At 48.1% G+C, this 16,421-nt stretch overlaps 1 protein-coding gene across 5 annotated transcripts in view; it reads left to right on the top strand.

Annotated features, from left to right (window-relative positions):
* Positions 1 to 16,421, top strand: part of ZBTB7C (zinc finger and BTB domain containing 7C) — a 143,190-nt gene that overhangs the window by 124,886 nt on the left and 1,883 nt on the right. For 4 of the 5 annotated variants that reach the window (XM_069880991.1, XM_069880989.1, XM_069880990.1 and 1 more), the window contains one exon: positions 10,909 to 12,099. In XM_069880991.1, the coding sequence (XP_069737092.1) occupies positions 10,925 to 12,099 (1,175 nt within the window). In that variant the 5' untranslated portion in view covers positions 10,909 to 10,924. Of the gene's footprint in view, positions 1 to 9,628; positions 9,748 to 10,908; positions 12,100 to 16,421 lie in introns of those variants that run through there. The other variant, XM_069880988.1, reaches the window with a different exon arrangement.

Here is a 16,421-nt window from a genome sequence, read left to right as displayed (position 1 = left end):
CCCAGCTTTTCTAGAGCCTCGTTCAGGTACTGGAAGCTGCTCTAAGGTCTTCTCAGAGGTTTCTCTTCTTCAGGCTGAACAGCCCCAACTCTCTCATCCTGTATGGGCTCTCACCTCAGTATGGGAGGTGCTGCAGCCCTCGGATCATCTTTGTAGCCCTATATCTATCTTATAGCATCCTATATCTTGTAACATCCTATATAAATCTTACATAGCCCCCTTTGGCAGGGGTGGACACCTTGCACAAGGGGGAAGGTGGTGTGGAAGGAGAGAAGCTGCAAATACATGGGCTGAAACACCACCAACAATATCATGGACCTAGCGAACCATCATCCAGGTCATGGCAGAGATGCTGGAGTGACCAGCAACCTGATGTTCAGCCAGGCCATCTCCAGCTTGGGCACATCTCTGGTGGGCATTTTCCTCTCGCTCTTTTTAGAGAGGTTTGGGGTCGCATTTTTTTGTAGAACACTGTGTGGGAGGGGGGATGGATCACTTGAAGTACGAGTGAGTTTCCATGGGAGTTGTGTGGTTGCATGGGACGACTGGAAACTCTTCTGTTTCCCTTGACACATTCCCCCTTGTCTGAGGTTTCAATATACCCACAAACACACACGTATAACTTGTACGGATGTGTGTGCATATAGACACATAGGGAGGGGAGATATTAATCCAGGATCATTTCCTGTACCAGCACTTAGAAGTCCCTAAATGCTGGAGCATGGCCAGGAGAACATCAGGGTTAACAAACAGACATGTAGAGAGGGACCTCTGAAGGATTCCAGGGGTAATAAACATAACTAACAGGATATTGAGCACCTCCAGCCTTGCAGAAACCGCAGCGGAGAGGAGCAGAAGGGATTTGATGCCCAGAGCACCATCTGGTCCTGGTACTGCTTGGAAGCTGGGGACAAGGCCACACTGTGATCTGATATGACCACTTATACAGTCCTCTCCCATGGCACCTTTCTAGGCACTGTGGTTAATTTATTTGCCCTTGCTTTTTGTATAAATGTAGCCCTCAAAACACCACATGAAGCTGGGCTGTGCCTTCAGCGCCACTCCAGTAATTGTTTGTGTTTGGACATTTATCACTGGGATCTCCCTTTGCCAAGACCTGCTCAGCACATTAAATGAGACTTGTGATGCGGGATACAGACTTAATCAAGCTGCCACACAAAACTGACCCAAAGCTCCTGGTTTTGGAGAGTTATATAAACTCTGAAATTAAGAAACGTGCTGGGTAATTTAAAGAAGCCAGACAGAATAAACTGAAGTGCAAATGCAGGCTTTCAATTTTAGGATGCACTGAGCTCTACCCTGACCACGCAGGGCTTTTGTTTGCTTTTATCTAGAGCCCAAGAAGTGGTTGTGAGGAAATGAAAGAGCCCTGGGGCTTGGTCCTGGTGGTGTGATGTCATCTTCTGAGCATTAATCCCACACTGTGAAGAGCTGCTGGGTGCTAGGTCCCTACAAGCTCACCCAGAGGCTGGGTGTTGATCCACCAAATGTCATACCAGACTCTAGGATCTTGTTGTAGAATGATGTCCAGGTCATATCAGGGTGGGAGACCTTGGGATAGATCTAAGGGGATGCTGCGGCTTTTTGGATACCTGGTGCCTGCTATGATGAGCAAGAAGGGAAAGAGGAGTTTGACCTCTTCTTCATGGCAAGGGGGTAGGAACTAGATGATCTTTAAGGTCCCTTCCAACTCTAACTATTCTATGATTCTATGATTCATCACATGCCATTGGAGGGGCCAACTTGAGCAACAAGACCATGGAAGAGCTAAGGGCAGGAAAAATGGCATTAACTTAACTATCCCATGGACCAGGATTGGGTTCTTGGTGGTCATGGAGCAGTGGCAATTTCCCATTACAATCAGTAGCCCCCAACTGTGCAGACAGAGGATCTGAGGAACCAAATCTAGAGGAACCAAAGCCAGCAATAGAAAAGGACCCACAAGTTTTAAATGTCCAGGGAGGCGGTTGAGTCACCTTCCCTGGAGGTGTTTAAGGGACAAGTGGATGAGGCACTGAGGGACATGGTTTAGTGATTGATAGGAATGGTTGGACTCGATAATCCAATGGGTCTTTTCCAACCTGGTGATTCTATGATTCTATGATTCATAATTTGCCATTTCACTAGATTGTATCTGTACATAAACAAAGCTGTGGAAGTGCAAGGTGCCTGGTTTAGGCTCTCAGCAGCTGGAGCTGACCTGCAGGGATAGATTTGTTGAGAGATGCAGAATATTTGCTGCAATGTGTAACTAGCCTTTAAAAATTCCCAAGGACAGATTCACAAAGGGCACAGCAGACATTTGCACCTCCACACCTCAGCATGTGAATAGGTGGCACCTATAATCACTATTATCTGCTTAAGCAACTAGTCCTTGTGGTACTTCCCAAGTGACGTTGTCACAGCGAAATAGAGCAGGTCTTCAGTATTGACATGCCCCAGGTCTGCATGGCCAGCTGAACTTCTCTGATGAAGTTTGGAAACTGGGAAGAGTGGCTGTCACAAAAATGAAGAAGGCGTTAAATGCATTGCTGCTGGGATCATTGGATGTACTACAGGTTTTTCTCCACCTTTTATTTTGGATTCCCTGGTGGGACATCAGGTGAAGATGGCTTTCTGATCACAGAATCATAGAGTGGTTTGGGTTGGAAAGGATCATGAAGTTCATCCAGTTCCATCCCTCTGCAGTGAGCAGGGACATCTTCTACTGGATTAGGTTGCTCCAAGTCCCATCCAACCTGGCCTGGAATGTTTCCAGGGATGGGGCAGCCACCACCTCTCTGGGCAACCTGGACCTCTGTGCCACCACCCTTGGTGAAAAAAGAAATTCTTCCTAATAACTAGTCTAAACCTCTCCTCTTGTAGCTTAAAACCATCGCTGGAGAGGAGAGGAGACAGTTTTATGTAGTGTGTTTGTAAACATACGTGTTTCGCTTCGGCTCAACTTGCCCCCCAGATATTGATAAGGATGAATCCTTGTATGCCCAAGGATTTTGTTTAGAGATTAGTATTAATATTGAAAAGGCCTGTAGGTAATGGAGAAATACCAGCCTGAAGGTCACTCGTGTGATCTCAGTCACTGAAGTGTAACCACATTAAGTATGTGATCAAACCGTGCTCGACTTCCAAGGCTCCTTCAGGTGAGAGCTATCTCACATCTTTGGCTCCGTGGAGGCTGGTCAGAAAGGGTTGGGCTGTCCCCCTCAGGCTTCTTGGCCATCCCTCTCCTCCCAGCATCCGTGGTCTCTATCTGCACCACCACTGCTGCTGCTCTGGCGTCCCATGGAGCATCTTCTTAAATTGTACTGACCTGCTCCATTTGTGGAGCTGCTCCCTTTCTAGCAGCCAGGTGGATCCTCGCCAAGGCTTCTCTATCCTTGTCTGCTTTTCAGATCTAAGCAAAATCTGTGATTTTTGAGGAGGGAACCTCAGTTTTGGGTGTACGAACCTATTATTCCTCAGCACAGGAAAGACATGGACCCGTTGGAGTGGGTCCAGAGGAGTCCACCAAAGTGATCAAAGGCCTGGAGCACCACCCCTGTGAAGAGAGGCTGAGGGAGTTGGGGTTGTTCAGCCTGGAGAAGACTCTGAGGAGACCTTATTGTGGCTTTTCAGTACTTGCAGAGCACTGATAAGAAAGATGGGGAAAAATGTTTTAGCAGGACTTGTAGCAATAGAGCGTGGGGTAATTTTTCAAACTGAAAGAGAAGTTTAGATTACGTTTTAGGAAAATTTTTTTATGCTGTCTTCGGTGAAACACTAACTGGTTTCCCAGTGAGGTAGTGGATGTCCCATCCCTGGGAACATTGAGGGTCAGGTTGTATGGGGCTCTGAGCAACCTGATCTGATTGAAGATGTCACTGGTTGCTGCAGGACTGCATGGCCTTCGTGGTCTCTTCCAACCCCAACCATTCTATGATTCTATGATTCTACACACCACTTAAAATGCAAACACCACCACCTTTCCCCAGGCAAGACTGGTCCCAAGGGGGAGGATGGTCTCAGCTGTTAGAGGCTGGTGCCCAGCCCAGCATTAAAACCAGCTATTGCTAGTGAGCCTGTTTCCTCACACAGCATCATCTCTGGGTCTGCAAAGTGTCTCGTCTCCTTTAAAAAGCCCATGATTTCTTTGCGAGGGAGGCAGTGTTCAGTGTCACTGCATTTTCCTCATCATTTCAGGCATCTTACAGGGAAGTGATTGAAAGACAAGGAGCACTCTCTGCCCCACCTTCCTGCCAGAGGGGAGAAACACTAGGTACTAGGGTGGGTGGTTTAATAACATGTTCTTCTGGAGACAAGATGTTCAGAGGGGAGCTGTGCTTAAGCAAATATTTGCACTTTTGGGGCTTTACACCTTGGGATTGTTTTAAAAAAGGGAAAAAAAAAAACCGCCTCTCTGCTTGAATTTCAAATGGGCTTTTAGAGATCGCGATTTCATGGTGTGAGAGAAGAGGCATCTTCCAAATTGTAATCAAGTGCTTGGCCGAAGGAACAGTGTCATCCCCATGGGGACAGTTTTGGGTGGGGTGGCAAATGTGGGTGGCTCAGAGACACCACCTGTACCAGAGACTTGCTCAAGGTCATGGAGCAGAGACCCAGAATCCCTATTCCCCTAAAATAACAACACGGCTAAGGACCAGGAGCTATCAATCACGGGTTAGCATATTCCATGGAAAACAGCTGTAATATTTTGACAGATTAGGGTAATCTCACATGCACATCTTAATTGCCTCATTATGACAAGGCACAAATAAACCTGGAAAAAACCCAAACACAACTTATATTTATGGGCTGATGGATGTAGCAGGCAGGTCTACACGCTACACAGGACCGTGGGGACACAGAGGAAGAACATCCAGCCCACCCTGGGTGCCACCTGGAGCAGGGATTGGCAAAGAAAAACAGGTAGCAAAGCAGCACAGCTAAAGGGTCTGTCCCTTGGGGTGCCAAATGTCCTAGGCAGTCGGGGAAAGAGTTGGTAGTAGAAAATAAATCGGGATGGAGAAAGCCATTGAAACCTCCTCCTGGTTCCATGCTGGCCTTTCAATACAGAAAGAGGGCTTATAAGAAAGACAGGAGCAGACTTTTTGGCAGGGCCTGTACCAATTGGATGAGGGGAATGGTTTTAAACTAAAAGAGGGGAGATTCAGACTAAATAAAAGGAAGGAAATTGTTTATGCTGAGGGTGCTGAGGCCCAGGTTGCCCAGAGAGGTGGTGGATGCCCCATCCCTGGAAACATTCCAGGTCAGGTTGAATGGGACTTGGAGCAACCTGATCCAGTTCAAGATGACCCTGCTCACTGCAAGGGGGTGGATTAGATGATGTTTAAAGATCTCTTCCAATCCAAACCTTTCTGTGATTCTATGGCTCCCTCTCCCGCAGCAGGCAGCAGGCTGGGGTGGCCGGAGATGCTCAATGCCCCACATCCAGGTCCAGCCACCTCAGGGATGCTTTGCTGGGTGTCCTCATGATTCAGGTATAGAGCCTGAATCCCTGCTGGGGTTTTGTGCCTGCAGGGACTGAGCGTGAGGGATCCTGTGTTGGGGTGGCAGGACCCGACCTCGGTGTGGTTCTCAACCCCAAGCCCTGCCCCTGGGCACGCATCCTAAACCCCATTCCATGCACAAGGCTGGGTGAAGGGAAGAATTGGAGACATCATTTGTTTTGCCTGGAAAAATGTCATTTTGACACAGATAGCAGGCAGAGATCAGCCAGAGCCTCAGGCTCCTGCCTCTGTCACACTGAATGCAGAATGAGCACGACACGGCGCGCAGCTGCTTTGCACTCCCCAGCTTCCCTTGGGGTAATCCCATATCTTTGGGGTGGCACTCCTGGGAAGAGCCCAGTGCTTTGCACACCAAGAAGAAATGTGGTCAGGATCCGTCTCCTTCCCGTGGGGAAATTCATTACAAAGAGAAGGCCAAGCAATACACTTTTCAAGATTAAATGCCCCGAGAATCTCTATACAAATATAAAAATATAAGTATATACAGATATAGACATATTAAAATATTTTAAAGCTGCATAGTATAATAATGATGCTTCATGCCAGCATACAATTATTGGCCAAAACTGCCATCTCCCAGTGAAGACTCAGGTTGTGAAGTGTTGTCCCCATGGATGGAGCAAGCGGGAAGGGGACATCTCTGCGCTGAGATAGTCCTGAACCAGGCACCATGTGCTGTACAGCCCTGGGCTCTTCCTGGCAGCCTTTATCTCCTCCAAGGTCCCGGCTTTGCAGGGCATTGTTACCAGAGTTGAGGAAGGAGAGGGAAGTGCTGATGAGGAGCCCCACAGGTCACAGCTCTCCTGCTCATGGCTTTGAGTAATGTAGAGACCCACAGGCAGGATCCTACCCCTCCTTGGGGCTGGCACAACTTTCCCAGGGCTCCCTTGAGCTGTAGCCATCCTCTATTTCCACTCATACAAATGAACATAGACAATATTAGTTTACTTTATTTATTTCCATAGATATATCTCTATAATCTATCGAGTATACTTCTATTTCTTATTTATCACAATGCTCAATGAGCATTTCGCCTCTCTCCCTCTCTGGTATTTCAGTTTTATGCTGGTATATTATTGGTTTTCAGAGGCTGCATTATACTGAAGAAGGCTTGAAGTTAAAAGCAGACATGAGAATAAAGCAACCAAGAAATAAAAATGAAAAATAGAAGAGGCTTTTGAGCAGCAGAGTGCCCTGGATGAGCTTCAGGTCACCCAGAGAGTGCACATCGTAGGTGGTTTATAATATTTCCAGTCCCTGGCTTCTGTCTGGGTTGTATCACCCACGTTCAAGCAGGCAGTGAGGTTGGACCTCAGTATCACAGCTGAGACTCCTGTCCACATCTGCCTACACACCTCCATCGTGCTGGTGCGACAATCACTGTCCTGAGCTGGTGAAGCTCCATCCATCCCCCCAAAAAAGTGATTTTTCACCCAAAAACCGGGCAAAGCTCAGCTACTCCCACCTCCTCTTCTCTCCTCCTGCAGCCTCAGGTCCCTCAATGTGCTGACAGAGCTTGCCATGTGCCCGCAGGTGGTGTGCAGGGACGTGGTCCTGTATCCAAATAGCATCTTCCAGGATCATTCGTTTATAAATGGGGTTTTCATGGCAAGAAAGTAATGAATGAGTCTTAAGTGTGCCCACAAATGCAATATTTCAAGATCTCATCTGCAGAATACATTTATTTTAGGTGCCCTCCACCCTTCCCCCCTAGTTTATTTTGACAGTGCTGTAATTTTCTGTTATAAAATGGGATTTTTCTGTTTTAACACATTTAGTCCATTCAGCATTTGCCTGCGTGTGTGCATGTTCTGGTGACATTTGTCACCCTCAGATGCTATTTTTAGGCCTGTTATTCCTGAGGACCCCACCCGTGGCTTGGGGAGGGGAAAGGGGGAGCGCAGGAGGAGGGAGAGAAGGGAGGGAGAGGAAGGAAAATGTCAGCCTCAGCACACTTGCAGCCTGTGGCCATCAACCTCCCCGGGGGCATGGGAACCATAAGGTCATTTCTCAGGCTTGCTGAGCTCCGGAGCTGTCAAACCACCCTGCAAGTTTAAAAAATGCAAATCTATGCAAATGAAAGGGCTGATTCTCTTCCTCCCACCCCCTACCCATTTAAGTGACATGAATCACCTTCAATTTTGCCAGCATCCTGTGAAGTTATTGGTTTGCCTAAGTGCTTCGGTTAATAGCACCGCATCTCGAGAGGACCAGGAGGGGAAAAGGAAGGGAAGGGATTCAATTTCCACCAAAGGAGCTGTACATCATTTTAGTTTATAATCATATAGCTCCTGATCTCCTAATTCCATTTTTTTTTTCTTGGCTGCTGAGTGAATAATGTACAAATTAGGGAGAACGGAGTTTAGTGTCTAGGAGAAAAACTCTATAAAAACAATTGTCAGAGTAGTCTGATATCCTGCTTCTCTGATCTTTTGCATTTAGGGTGATTTGGCAATAAAAGATCAAAATAGATTCATAAGAAGACACGTTTCTTTGTGCAAGGAGCTCCTCTAGCATGAATGCTCCTTCCAAACAAAAACAAATGAGTAGAAGATAAACACAGCAATAGAGATTTAATTGGTCGTGCTTATTATTAAGGAAACAAAGCCCTAAAAAGTCATTTTTTCCTCCCTGGCTCAGGGGTTATTTATTATCTTACACTTGGTTTTGAGAACACATCGGATTTACTTCATTTGTCAGTGATTTTCAAGGAAGATTTGATACAGAGCTGGTCAGGCTGGTAGAGGAGCGTAGCTAGTTAACATGGTTAAGCACAGCACACTGTAATGAATCAATTTGTTTCAGACAACAGACATAATTAGCGTGGAGCTAATGAGCACACCGGGGGATTCGGGACTAGAGCATCGCCCCTCGACTGAAAACGCCAGTGGCTGGAGCTGAAGGGGGGGCTCAGAGTGGCGTTATTCCCAGTTCCTCTCCCCACCTCTACACTTGAGGGGGTTGCTGTAGAGGGCTTCCCATGGTGGGGGCTGTTCTCCAGCTCCCTGTGAGTCTTTGGGGCATTTTGCCCCCTGTTCTGGTGTCGTTCCCACCCAGCTGGTGGTCCGTAACACTTCCTGGGGCGTTGTTCCATCTGGGTTGCGTTGTCTTCCCAAGACTTTCACTCACCGGCTCCCACACGGGCAGCAAGTGTTCGGCAGCACAGATTAGGTGTGGGGGAGCTATCTGCAAGGTCTCATCTGGAGAATGACCCTGCAAAGGGATGAGAAGGGAGGTGGCTTTACTCTTCTCACAGGAATGTTTGCTGCAGTGTCCAGTCCCCTCTGTGGCTCCTCAGCCTCCTCCAAGGGTAACTGGCTTGCTGACCAAGGTGAAGCAAGAATTCCCTTAGACTAACTCCATCAAATCAGGCTCTTTCATAGAATCATAGAATCATAGAATCACTAGGTTGGAAGAGACCCACTGGATCATCGAGTCCAACCATTCCTATTAAACACAAAACCATGTCCCTCAGCGCCTCGTCCACCTGTCCCTTAAACCCCTCCAGGGAAGGTGACTCAACCCCCTCCTGGGCAGCCTGTTCCAGTGCCCAATGACCCTTTCCGTGAAAAATTTTTTCCTAATGTTCAGTCTAAACCTCCTGTGGTGGAGCTTGAGGCCGTTGCCTCTCGTCCTGTCCCCTGTCACTTGGGAGAAGAGCCCAGCTCCCTCCTCTCCACAACCTCGTTTCAGGTAGTTGGAGAGAGCAATGAGGTCTCCCCTCAGCCGTTCCTCATAAAGCCTGTTCTCCAGCCCCTTCACCAGCTTCCTTGCTCTTCTCTGGACTCGCTCCAGAGCCTCAACATCCTTCTTGTGGTGAGGGGCCCAGAACTGGACACATCTCCAAGGACTGGAGGCAGGTGACAGGGTAGCCACCAGTCCAACTCAATGTGTCAGACCAGGTCCCTGTATCTGGTGGGAAGGAAGTTTGGAGCCCATGTGGCCAGGAATCAATCAGGGAAGGACACCCAGGACGTGGGGATGAATCCCACGAGAGGTGCAGAGGTGGCACAGGGTGGGATCGGGAACCTGCCTGATAGTCTCAGCCTTGCAAAAGGGACCAGAGTGGGGGTTGCAGTTTTACTTACATGTACCCTGGTCTCTCTTGGAGATCAACTATTCAGCTGTGAACTGTCTACCTGCAGCAGAGCCATGAGCCAGGGCTCGTAGAGGTGACACTGCATGAACACATGCTCTGCGTCCTGGGGGCTGACAAAGGGTTAGTGTATTCAAAGTTATTCTGACTGTTTGATGTATTCTGTGTGTGATGGGATTAATGTATTCATTGCCTGCTGGAGGAAGTCGCTCTCCTTTCTTGGGATTTCTCATGTGGAAGGGCTGCTGGAGCCATGTGAAAGAGGAAACATCTTACAGATAAAAAATTTGAAAAAAAGAAATAAATCAGGCTTTTGGGTGTGGGCTTTTTGCTTCTGAATTTCCCTTTGAAAGTGGAGCTGCTCTGGCAGGGGAAGGTGTCTGCCAGATGCACGGGGCATTTGATACCATGCTAACAAGTCCAAACAGGATTAGGAACAGAGCAAGCTCAGCTCATGGATGAAGATAGCAGACAGCCATCTGCCTCTGGCCAGGCCTTTGCTCTCTGGTTGTCTTTCTCTGAGCATTTAAGTGCAATGTGACTCACAACTCCTTGCTTGCCTCCTCCACTCTCAGATCCCTTTGGAAGACATCCCCACGTGGGCTGCCCATGTGCTGAGGTAATATGGGACACCTTTCAGGCCTAAGGTCGCAGGAGGACACAGGAACTGGAGACCTTCGGGTCTACGAGGACTGCTCTCCTGCCGCAGCAAGCAGCCATGACCAGCAGTCCCTCCCACTTGGGACGTCCAGTTGTACCAGTCCCAAAAACAATAGCGTAGATGAGATGGGCACTCCCTGGCTCATCTGTTCAAGCAGTGTGGGTGCTGACACTTGTCAGTGTGAAGCAATACAGCCTTACCCTTTCACCACATAGCTCCTGGCAGGACAAATCCAACGTGTGCCTGGAGAGATGTTGGCTCTGGGAGGATGTGGAAGAAACATGATGGGGAGGGAGTCATTGCACAAGGTTCCTGGGGGAGGGATGTGAAAGAGAAGAGGGAGCTTCTGGTGGTTATGAAAAAGTGAGCAAGGTGGGAACTGAGTAGAGGATGGAGGCAAATAAGGAGACAAAGAGATGTGGAGGGAAGCAGAGGTTAAATCATGGAGGACCTGGAAGGAGTTGAAGGTGACATGGAGAAGCACTTGGCCAGCGTAGACAGGACGTGATTACAGAGGTGTATGTAGGCTAGGGGAGAGGAGGACACTGAAAGCAGGCAGGGTCGGTTTTGTGTTACTGATTGAGACCCTGTGCTGATTCCTTTCTCTCTGTGTTTTGTCCTAGGGCACTAAATGAGAATATGGCCAATGGCATTGAAGATCTTATTGGGATCCCATTCCCAAACCACAGCAGTGAAGTCTTATGTGGTTTAAATGAGCAGCGGCATGATGGTCTCCTCTGCGATGTCATCCTCATTGTACAGGACCAGGAGTACCGGACCCATCGGTCTGTCCTTGCTGCCTGCAGCAAGTACTTCAAAAAACTCTTCACTACTGGCACTTTAACAGACCAGCCCTGTGTTTACGAGATTGACTTTGTCAAGCCTGAAGCACTTTCTGCCATCCTTGAGTTTGCCTACACCTCAACCCTCACCATCACCACCTCAAATGTCAAGCACATCCTCAGTGCTGCGAAGATGCTGGAGATCCAGTGCATTATCAATGTATGCCTTGAAATCATGGAGCCTGACAGAGAGGCGGAGGAGGAGGATGACAAAGAGGATGAAGATGATGACGAAGATGAGGATGAAGATGAGGAGGAGGAGGAGGAAGAAGTGGAAGATTTTGTCAATCAGGAGAACCTAACCGATGTCCAAGAAGTAAGCTGTCACCAAAGCCCTTCTAAGTCTGATCTTACTGAAGAAGCGTATACAGAAGCACCTAAAGACTTTCCAAATCACTATCCGGCCAACAGCTCCTCTGGACACTTGGGTGTGATACGAGACTTCTCCATTGAGTCCTTGCTAAGGGAAAACCTGTACCCTAAGGAGAACATCCCAGAAAGGAGGCCAGCTCTCTCTCCTTTCACCCCTCCCTTCTTCCCCCATCTATGGAATGGCGATTTTAGCTCTTTCTCCCAGCTTGAAGAACCACAAGTAGACAATGGGCCCTTGGATCTGGTGATCAAAAAGAGGAAGATCAAGGAAGAGGAGGAGAAGGAGGACCTACCTCTGCCTCCTTTCCCTAATGACTTCCTCAAGAACATGTTTACCAACACCCCAGCAGGTCCCTTAGGTCATATTAAGGCAGAGACTGACTATAGCGCTTATCTCAATTTCCTAAACGCTACCCAGTTTGGAGGAGTTTTTCCCCCATGGCCCCTGGAGGAAGAGAGGAAGATAAAGCCCAAGGCATCCCAGCAATGTCCCATCTGTAACAAAGTCATCATGGGGGCCGGGAAGCTGCCCAGGCACATGAGAACCCACACGGGAGAGAAGCCGTATATGTGCAATATCTGTGAAGTCCGCTTTACCAGGTGTGCGTTGGTTACCTGTGCCATGAGTGTTCGCGTGTGGAGGGGAGGGTGGTGGTTGAAGGGGCCACATCACGACCTCTAGCCGATTCCTAAGCTACACGTCTTTTTTTAACCCTGAAAGAAGGAGCAAAGAAAGGGAGGAAGGGAGGATGGAGGAAGGAAACAAACCTCCTGATTTTGGTGGGTTGTGGATGGCATCCACAGCTCACTGGATCCATCCACTCACTGGACAGAAGCCTAAATAAATAACAGGATATTTTCAGCTCCACCATACTTCACCACAGTTGGACCAGAGTCATCTGGAAAACAGATGGCCAAACATCCAAGGAGGCTTCATCTCTAATGTGCCAGGAGATGCGCTGAGTTAGAAGGGGCGTTTAGCTGTGGGTTGTAATTAGTTTAGGTCTGCACATTTTGGCATCACTGTAGACCACAACCAAGTTGCATATGTTTAGACAGAACAGCGTCTGCGCTTTCTGAGGCTGGTCCTAATTATGATACGTTAGTAGCAAGGTGGGGGCCAGTCTCTTTTCTAAGGTAAAAAGCAATAGGATGAGAGGAAATGGGCTGAAATTGCACCAAAGGAGGTTCAGAATGGATATAAGGAAATATTTCTTCAATGAAAGGGTTGTCAAGCATTGGCAGAGGCTGCCCAGGGAAGTGGTGAGGTCACCATCCCTGGGGATGCTTGAAAGACAGGTAGATGTGGTGCTTAGGGACATGGTTTAGTGGCAGGCTTGCTAGTGTGAGATTAACGGTTGGACTTGACGTACTTCAAGGTCTTTTACAACCTAAATCATTCTGTGATTCTATGATTTATCACCCTGAATGCTGGTCACACAATATCCTGGCACCTTAACTCCCTCCATGGTCAGTGGAAAGAGATCAGCTCCTTCAAAGAGGTAGATGAGGAAAGGGGATGAGCAGGGGTCATCATCCCTGACCACGAAAACAACTTGTGGGGCTTAGATTAGGGCATGTAACTTTTAGGTATCTCAAGTTAGTTGAGACCAACCCCAACATGGGCTGCTCCAAGGTAGGTGTGACCAACCAGATCCACCCCTAGTACAAGTATACTTACATTCCCAGCCTTTGAACCTCTCTGCACCCTGGCCAAGCCCTTGATAGTAATAAATTGGAGCAGGCGATGCAAATCTAATGCTACAGCTTGCAGCCCTTCTCTGAAAAGCCGGGCAAATTTAATCGGTTAACAGAGACAAATAGATTCCTGGACCTGCTCTTGCTGGGTATAATTAATATCTAATGAGTACAATCTTTACCATAATAATAAAGCTTTCTGACAAGAGCATGGTATTTCAGCTCCTGGCTGCGTGTGAGAGAGAGAACCCTGCTAGGCTGGGGCGAGAAAACCAGTGGAAAATAATATGCACAGTAGGCAAAGGCGAGCTCCTGACAATGGCCAGACACCTGGGGTACTCCCACATTCAGCCTGTCTTTCTTCTCCCATCTCTGTGGTAATATTTGAGTGGAAGTTATGCAGATGATGAGGATTTGACCTGAAAATAAATTTCCATGTTCCACTCCATTAATACAGCAGACACCGCATTATAATGCAAGGAGCATCTTGCCTCGGGTGGGCGTATGGGACGTGAGTGAGCTCACCCTGGTATTTGCAGGGGAAAGGCCACTGCCTGGTGCTAATTCCTGCATGCAGGAGTTTGGATCCAGCTCCTGCTGGTGCTGCATCCCCAGGTTGGCGCTGGGTCATCACCTCCAGACAGCAGGCTCTGCTAGGAGGAGCAGAATGGGTTCAGCCTGGTGAGTGTGGAAGGACTACCTGGCAAGCCCCATCCTGCCGTCCCCATCACTCTCCTGGGTGTGATGCTGCAGGTGCTAATTGCTGACAGGGAAATAGTTTTGGCTTGACCCATCGCCAACACTTTCCCTGTAACTGGAATATTAGAGCTGAGCCCTCCCAGAGGGCTCCAGAAGTCCTTCACAAGGCAGCAGCATCATTGGCTTCATTAGGGGAGGCTGGGTGAGGCACAGGGGGATGTTGGTACTGACTCACAGTCACTGAAAAGGTTACTAGGGGCGTTCTGGTGGGAATTCAGGTATCCCGGCACCTAGTCCAGACAAGTTAAATTAGCATCTTGGAGGTTAAAAACTCAATGCAGAGATGTTCTAGCGTAGCCCATTACTAATACAGAGTTAAACGCAGCGGCTTCTACATCCACCCATACGCTCAACAGCTTCTAAATACAAAGCACAGGGGTAGGAGGACTTTAAGCCAATAAAAGAACCATAGAATCATGGAATGGGTTGGGTTGGAAGGGACATTAAAGTCCATCCAGTTCCAACCCATGTGCAGGGACACTTCCCACTGGATCAGGGGCTCCAAGCCCCATCCAACCTGGCCTTGAACACCTCCAGGGATGGGGCAGCCACCACTGCTCTGGGCAACCAAAGAAAATTGGAACTAACCCAATAGTGCAGGCTTCTATCATCATTCATGAAAACGAAGCCATTCATTTGGGTCACATCACACGAATCCGAAAGCTGTAGGGGTTGTTGCCTTCTTTAATGCCCTGAGCACAGTGGAAATTCAAAACATTAGTTTATTTTTAAATGTGTTTGGAAGTATTTTGAATAGCACACAGCTGTTTGGTTTTGTTTGGGGTTATTTTAGCCATTTGCAGCATTACTCCAATGTGAGAGCTTTCCTTTAGGAGAAACTGTGTTTAAGCAAAGTGGAGTGATTGAGATGTAGAAAGAGATTTCTGCCAGGTTTTCCTGAATGCCACAGCTTGCATTAAGGGTTTTGCTCTCGGGGAATTTCATGCTTCCCGAAAGCATGAGATTTACATCCATGGCAGTGAGCGGTGCTTTCACTGGTGAGATGCAATCCCAGGTGGTCCACTTTGGGGTCCCCTGGGAGCAAGGGTGCAGGGGAACAGAGATTTCAAATGGGTTTTCTGAATGAGTCAGTCCTTTGCATTATTTCTGCACTCAAGGAACTGTGCAGGAACAAATTTACTGGGGAAATAGAGAAAATATTTTTTCCTAGGTGGGGAGTCCCTCAGCCTTCCCATCAGATCCTTTCCCCTTTGCATCAGTGTGATCCCACATCCCACGGCAAGGACCACACGTGCGCCTGGATCTGCCACTCCTGACTCCCAGGGACATCTGATCACAGGAAACAGGACTTCATTTAATAGCTCGTTAATTTTCCCCTTAAACAAAGGCTGCTCAGCTTCTAGTCTGTGGCTTGTCCTGCTAGAACACTGAAGAAAACGGCAAATATTTCAGCTTTTCCACCAAGACAGCCCTGGAGTACTCAAGGAGAAAGTGTACCAGCCAGAAAGGTTAACATTATTTGTTCCTATTATTTGTGTTGTGACAGCTCGCAGAGCCCTAATCGCTCTCCTAACACAATTGCATTAAGGTTATTCACACAGAGAGAGAGCGTGGTTCTCCTTCAGAGAGCCTGCAAGCCAAGCTCCCGTCCCACAAAGCCCACGTTTCCCTTGCTTCATCCTCCCCGGGGTGCTTCGCTGCCACTGGAGCATCTCCCCCCACCCAGCCTCTGAGCATCTCCAGGTGGATCCATAAAACCTCTCTTCCATCCCACAGACGTCCTGCCAGGGCAGGGAGGATTGAGTTTCTCCCTGTCTGCTGCTGGAGATGGGTAATAGCCTGAAAAAAAAAAAAAACTTTGCCTGTGTTTACATTATACAGTCCTGGCATGCTGCGTGTTTATTAGGAAAAGTGATCCTACTAGCTTAAACACTACATGTATAGGTTTAAATCTTATTATAGGTGGGGCTGGTAGCTCTGCTTTTTATTAACATTTCCCAACACTTCGCATTACGAGCCCCTGTGTACAACTTCACGGCACAGTATCCATTTGGGCTGAAATTTTCCACGCTGCTTTGCCTGCTGCTGAGAACTGATTCCGGCCCTTTCTGGGGAAGCGTGCCCTGTTAAAATCTTGGGAGCATCTCCACTGCCTGTGCTGCCATTCCGGATGCAGGACCAGGCTGGGATGAGTTCCCCAAGGGCAATAAAGCAGTGAAGAAGTGACTCTCCTGCTAGGGGTACTTCTCTGCGTCCTTGATCCTGATGGATTGGTTTGCAGGGATGCCTGTCCTAGTGCTACTCTCCTCATGGCCTGTCATGTCACCGAAAGCTGCTTCAATTTGCACCAGAAATTAGTGAAAAGGCAGCACCTTGCAAGTTTTGAGGGCTTTACCTGTTGGATTAAATAGATTTTTGGGGGGCTTTTTTGCATGATCACTTACTTTACATGTAATAATGATGTGACCCCATATATTCTGCATTATCTTAGACATGTTACTAAC

The sequence above is a fragment of the Phaenicophaeus curvirostris genome, chromosome Z, assembly GCF_032191515.1.
Source record: "Phaenicophaeus curvirostris isolate KB17595 chromosome Z, BPBGC_Pcur_1.0, whole genome shotgun sequence".
Taxonomy (NCBI): Eukaryota; Metazoa; Chordata; class Aves; order Cuculiformes; family Cuculidae; genus Phaenicophaeus; species Phaenicophaeus curvirostris.
The sequence above is the reverse complement of the archived record's forward strand: the minus strand, read 5'-3'. Positions and strand labels throughout refer to the sequence as shown.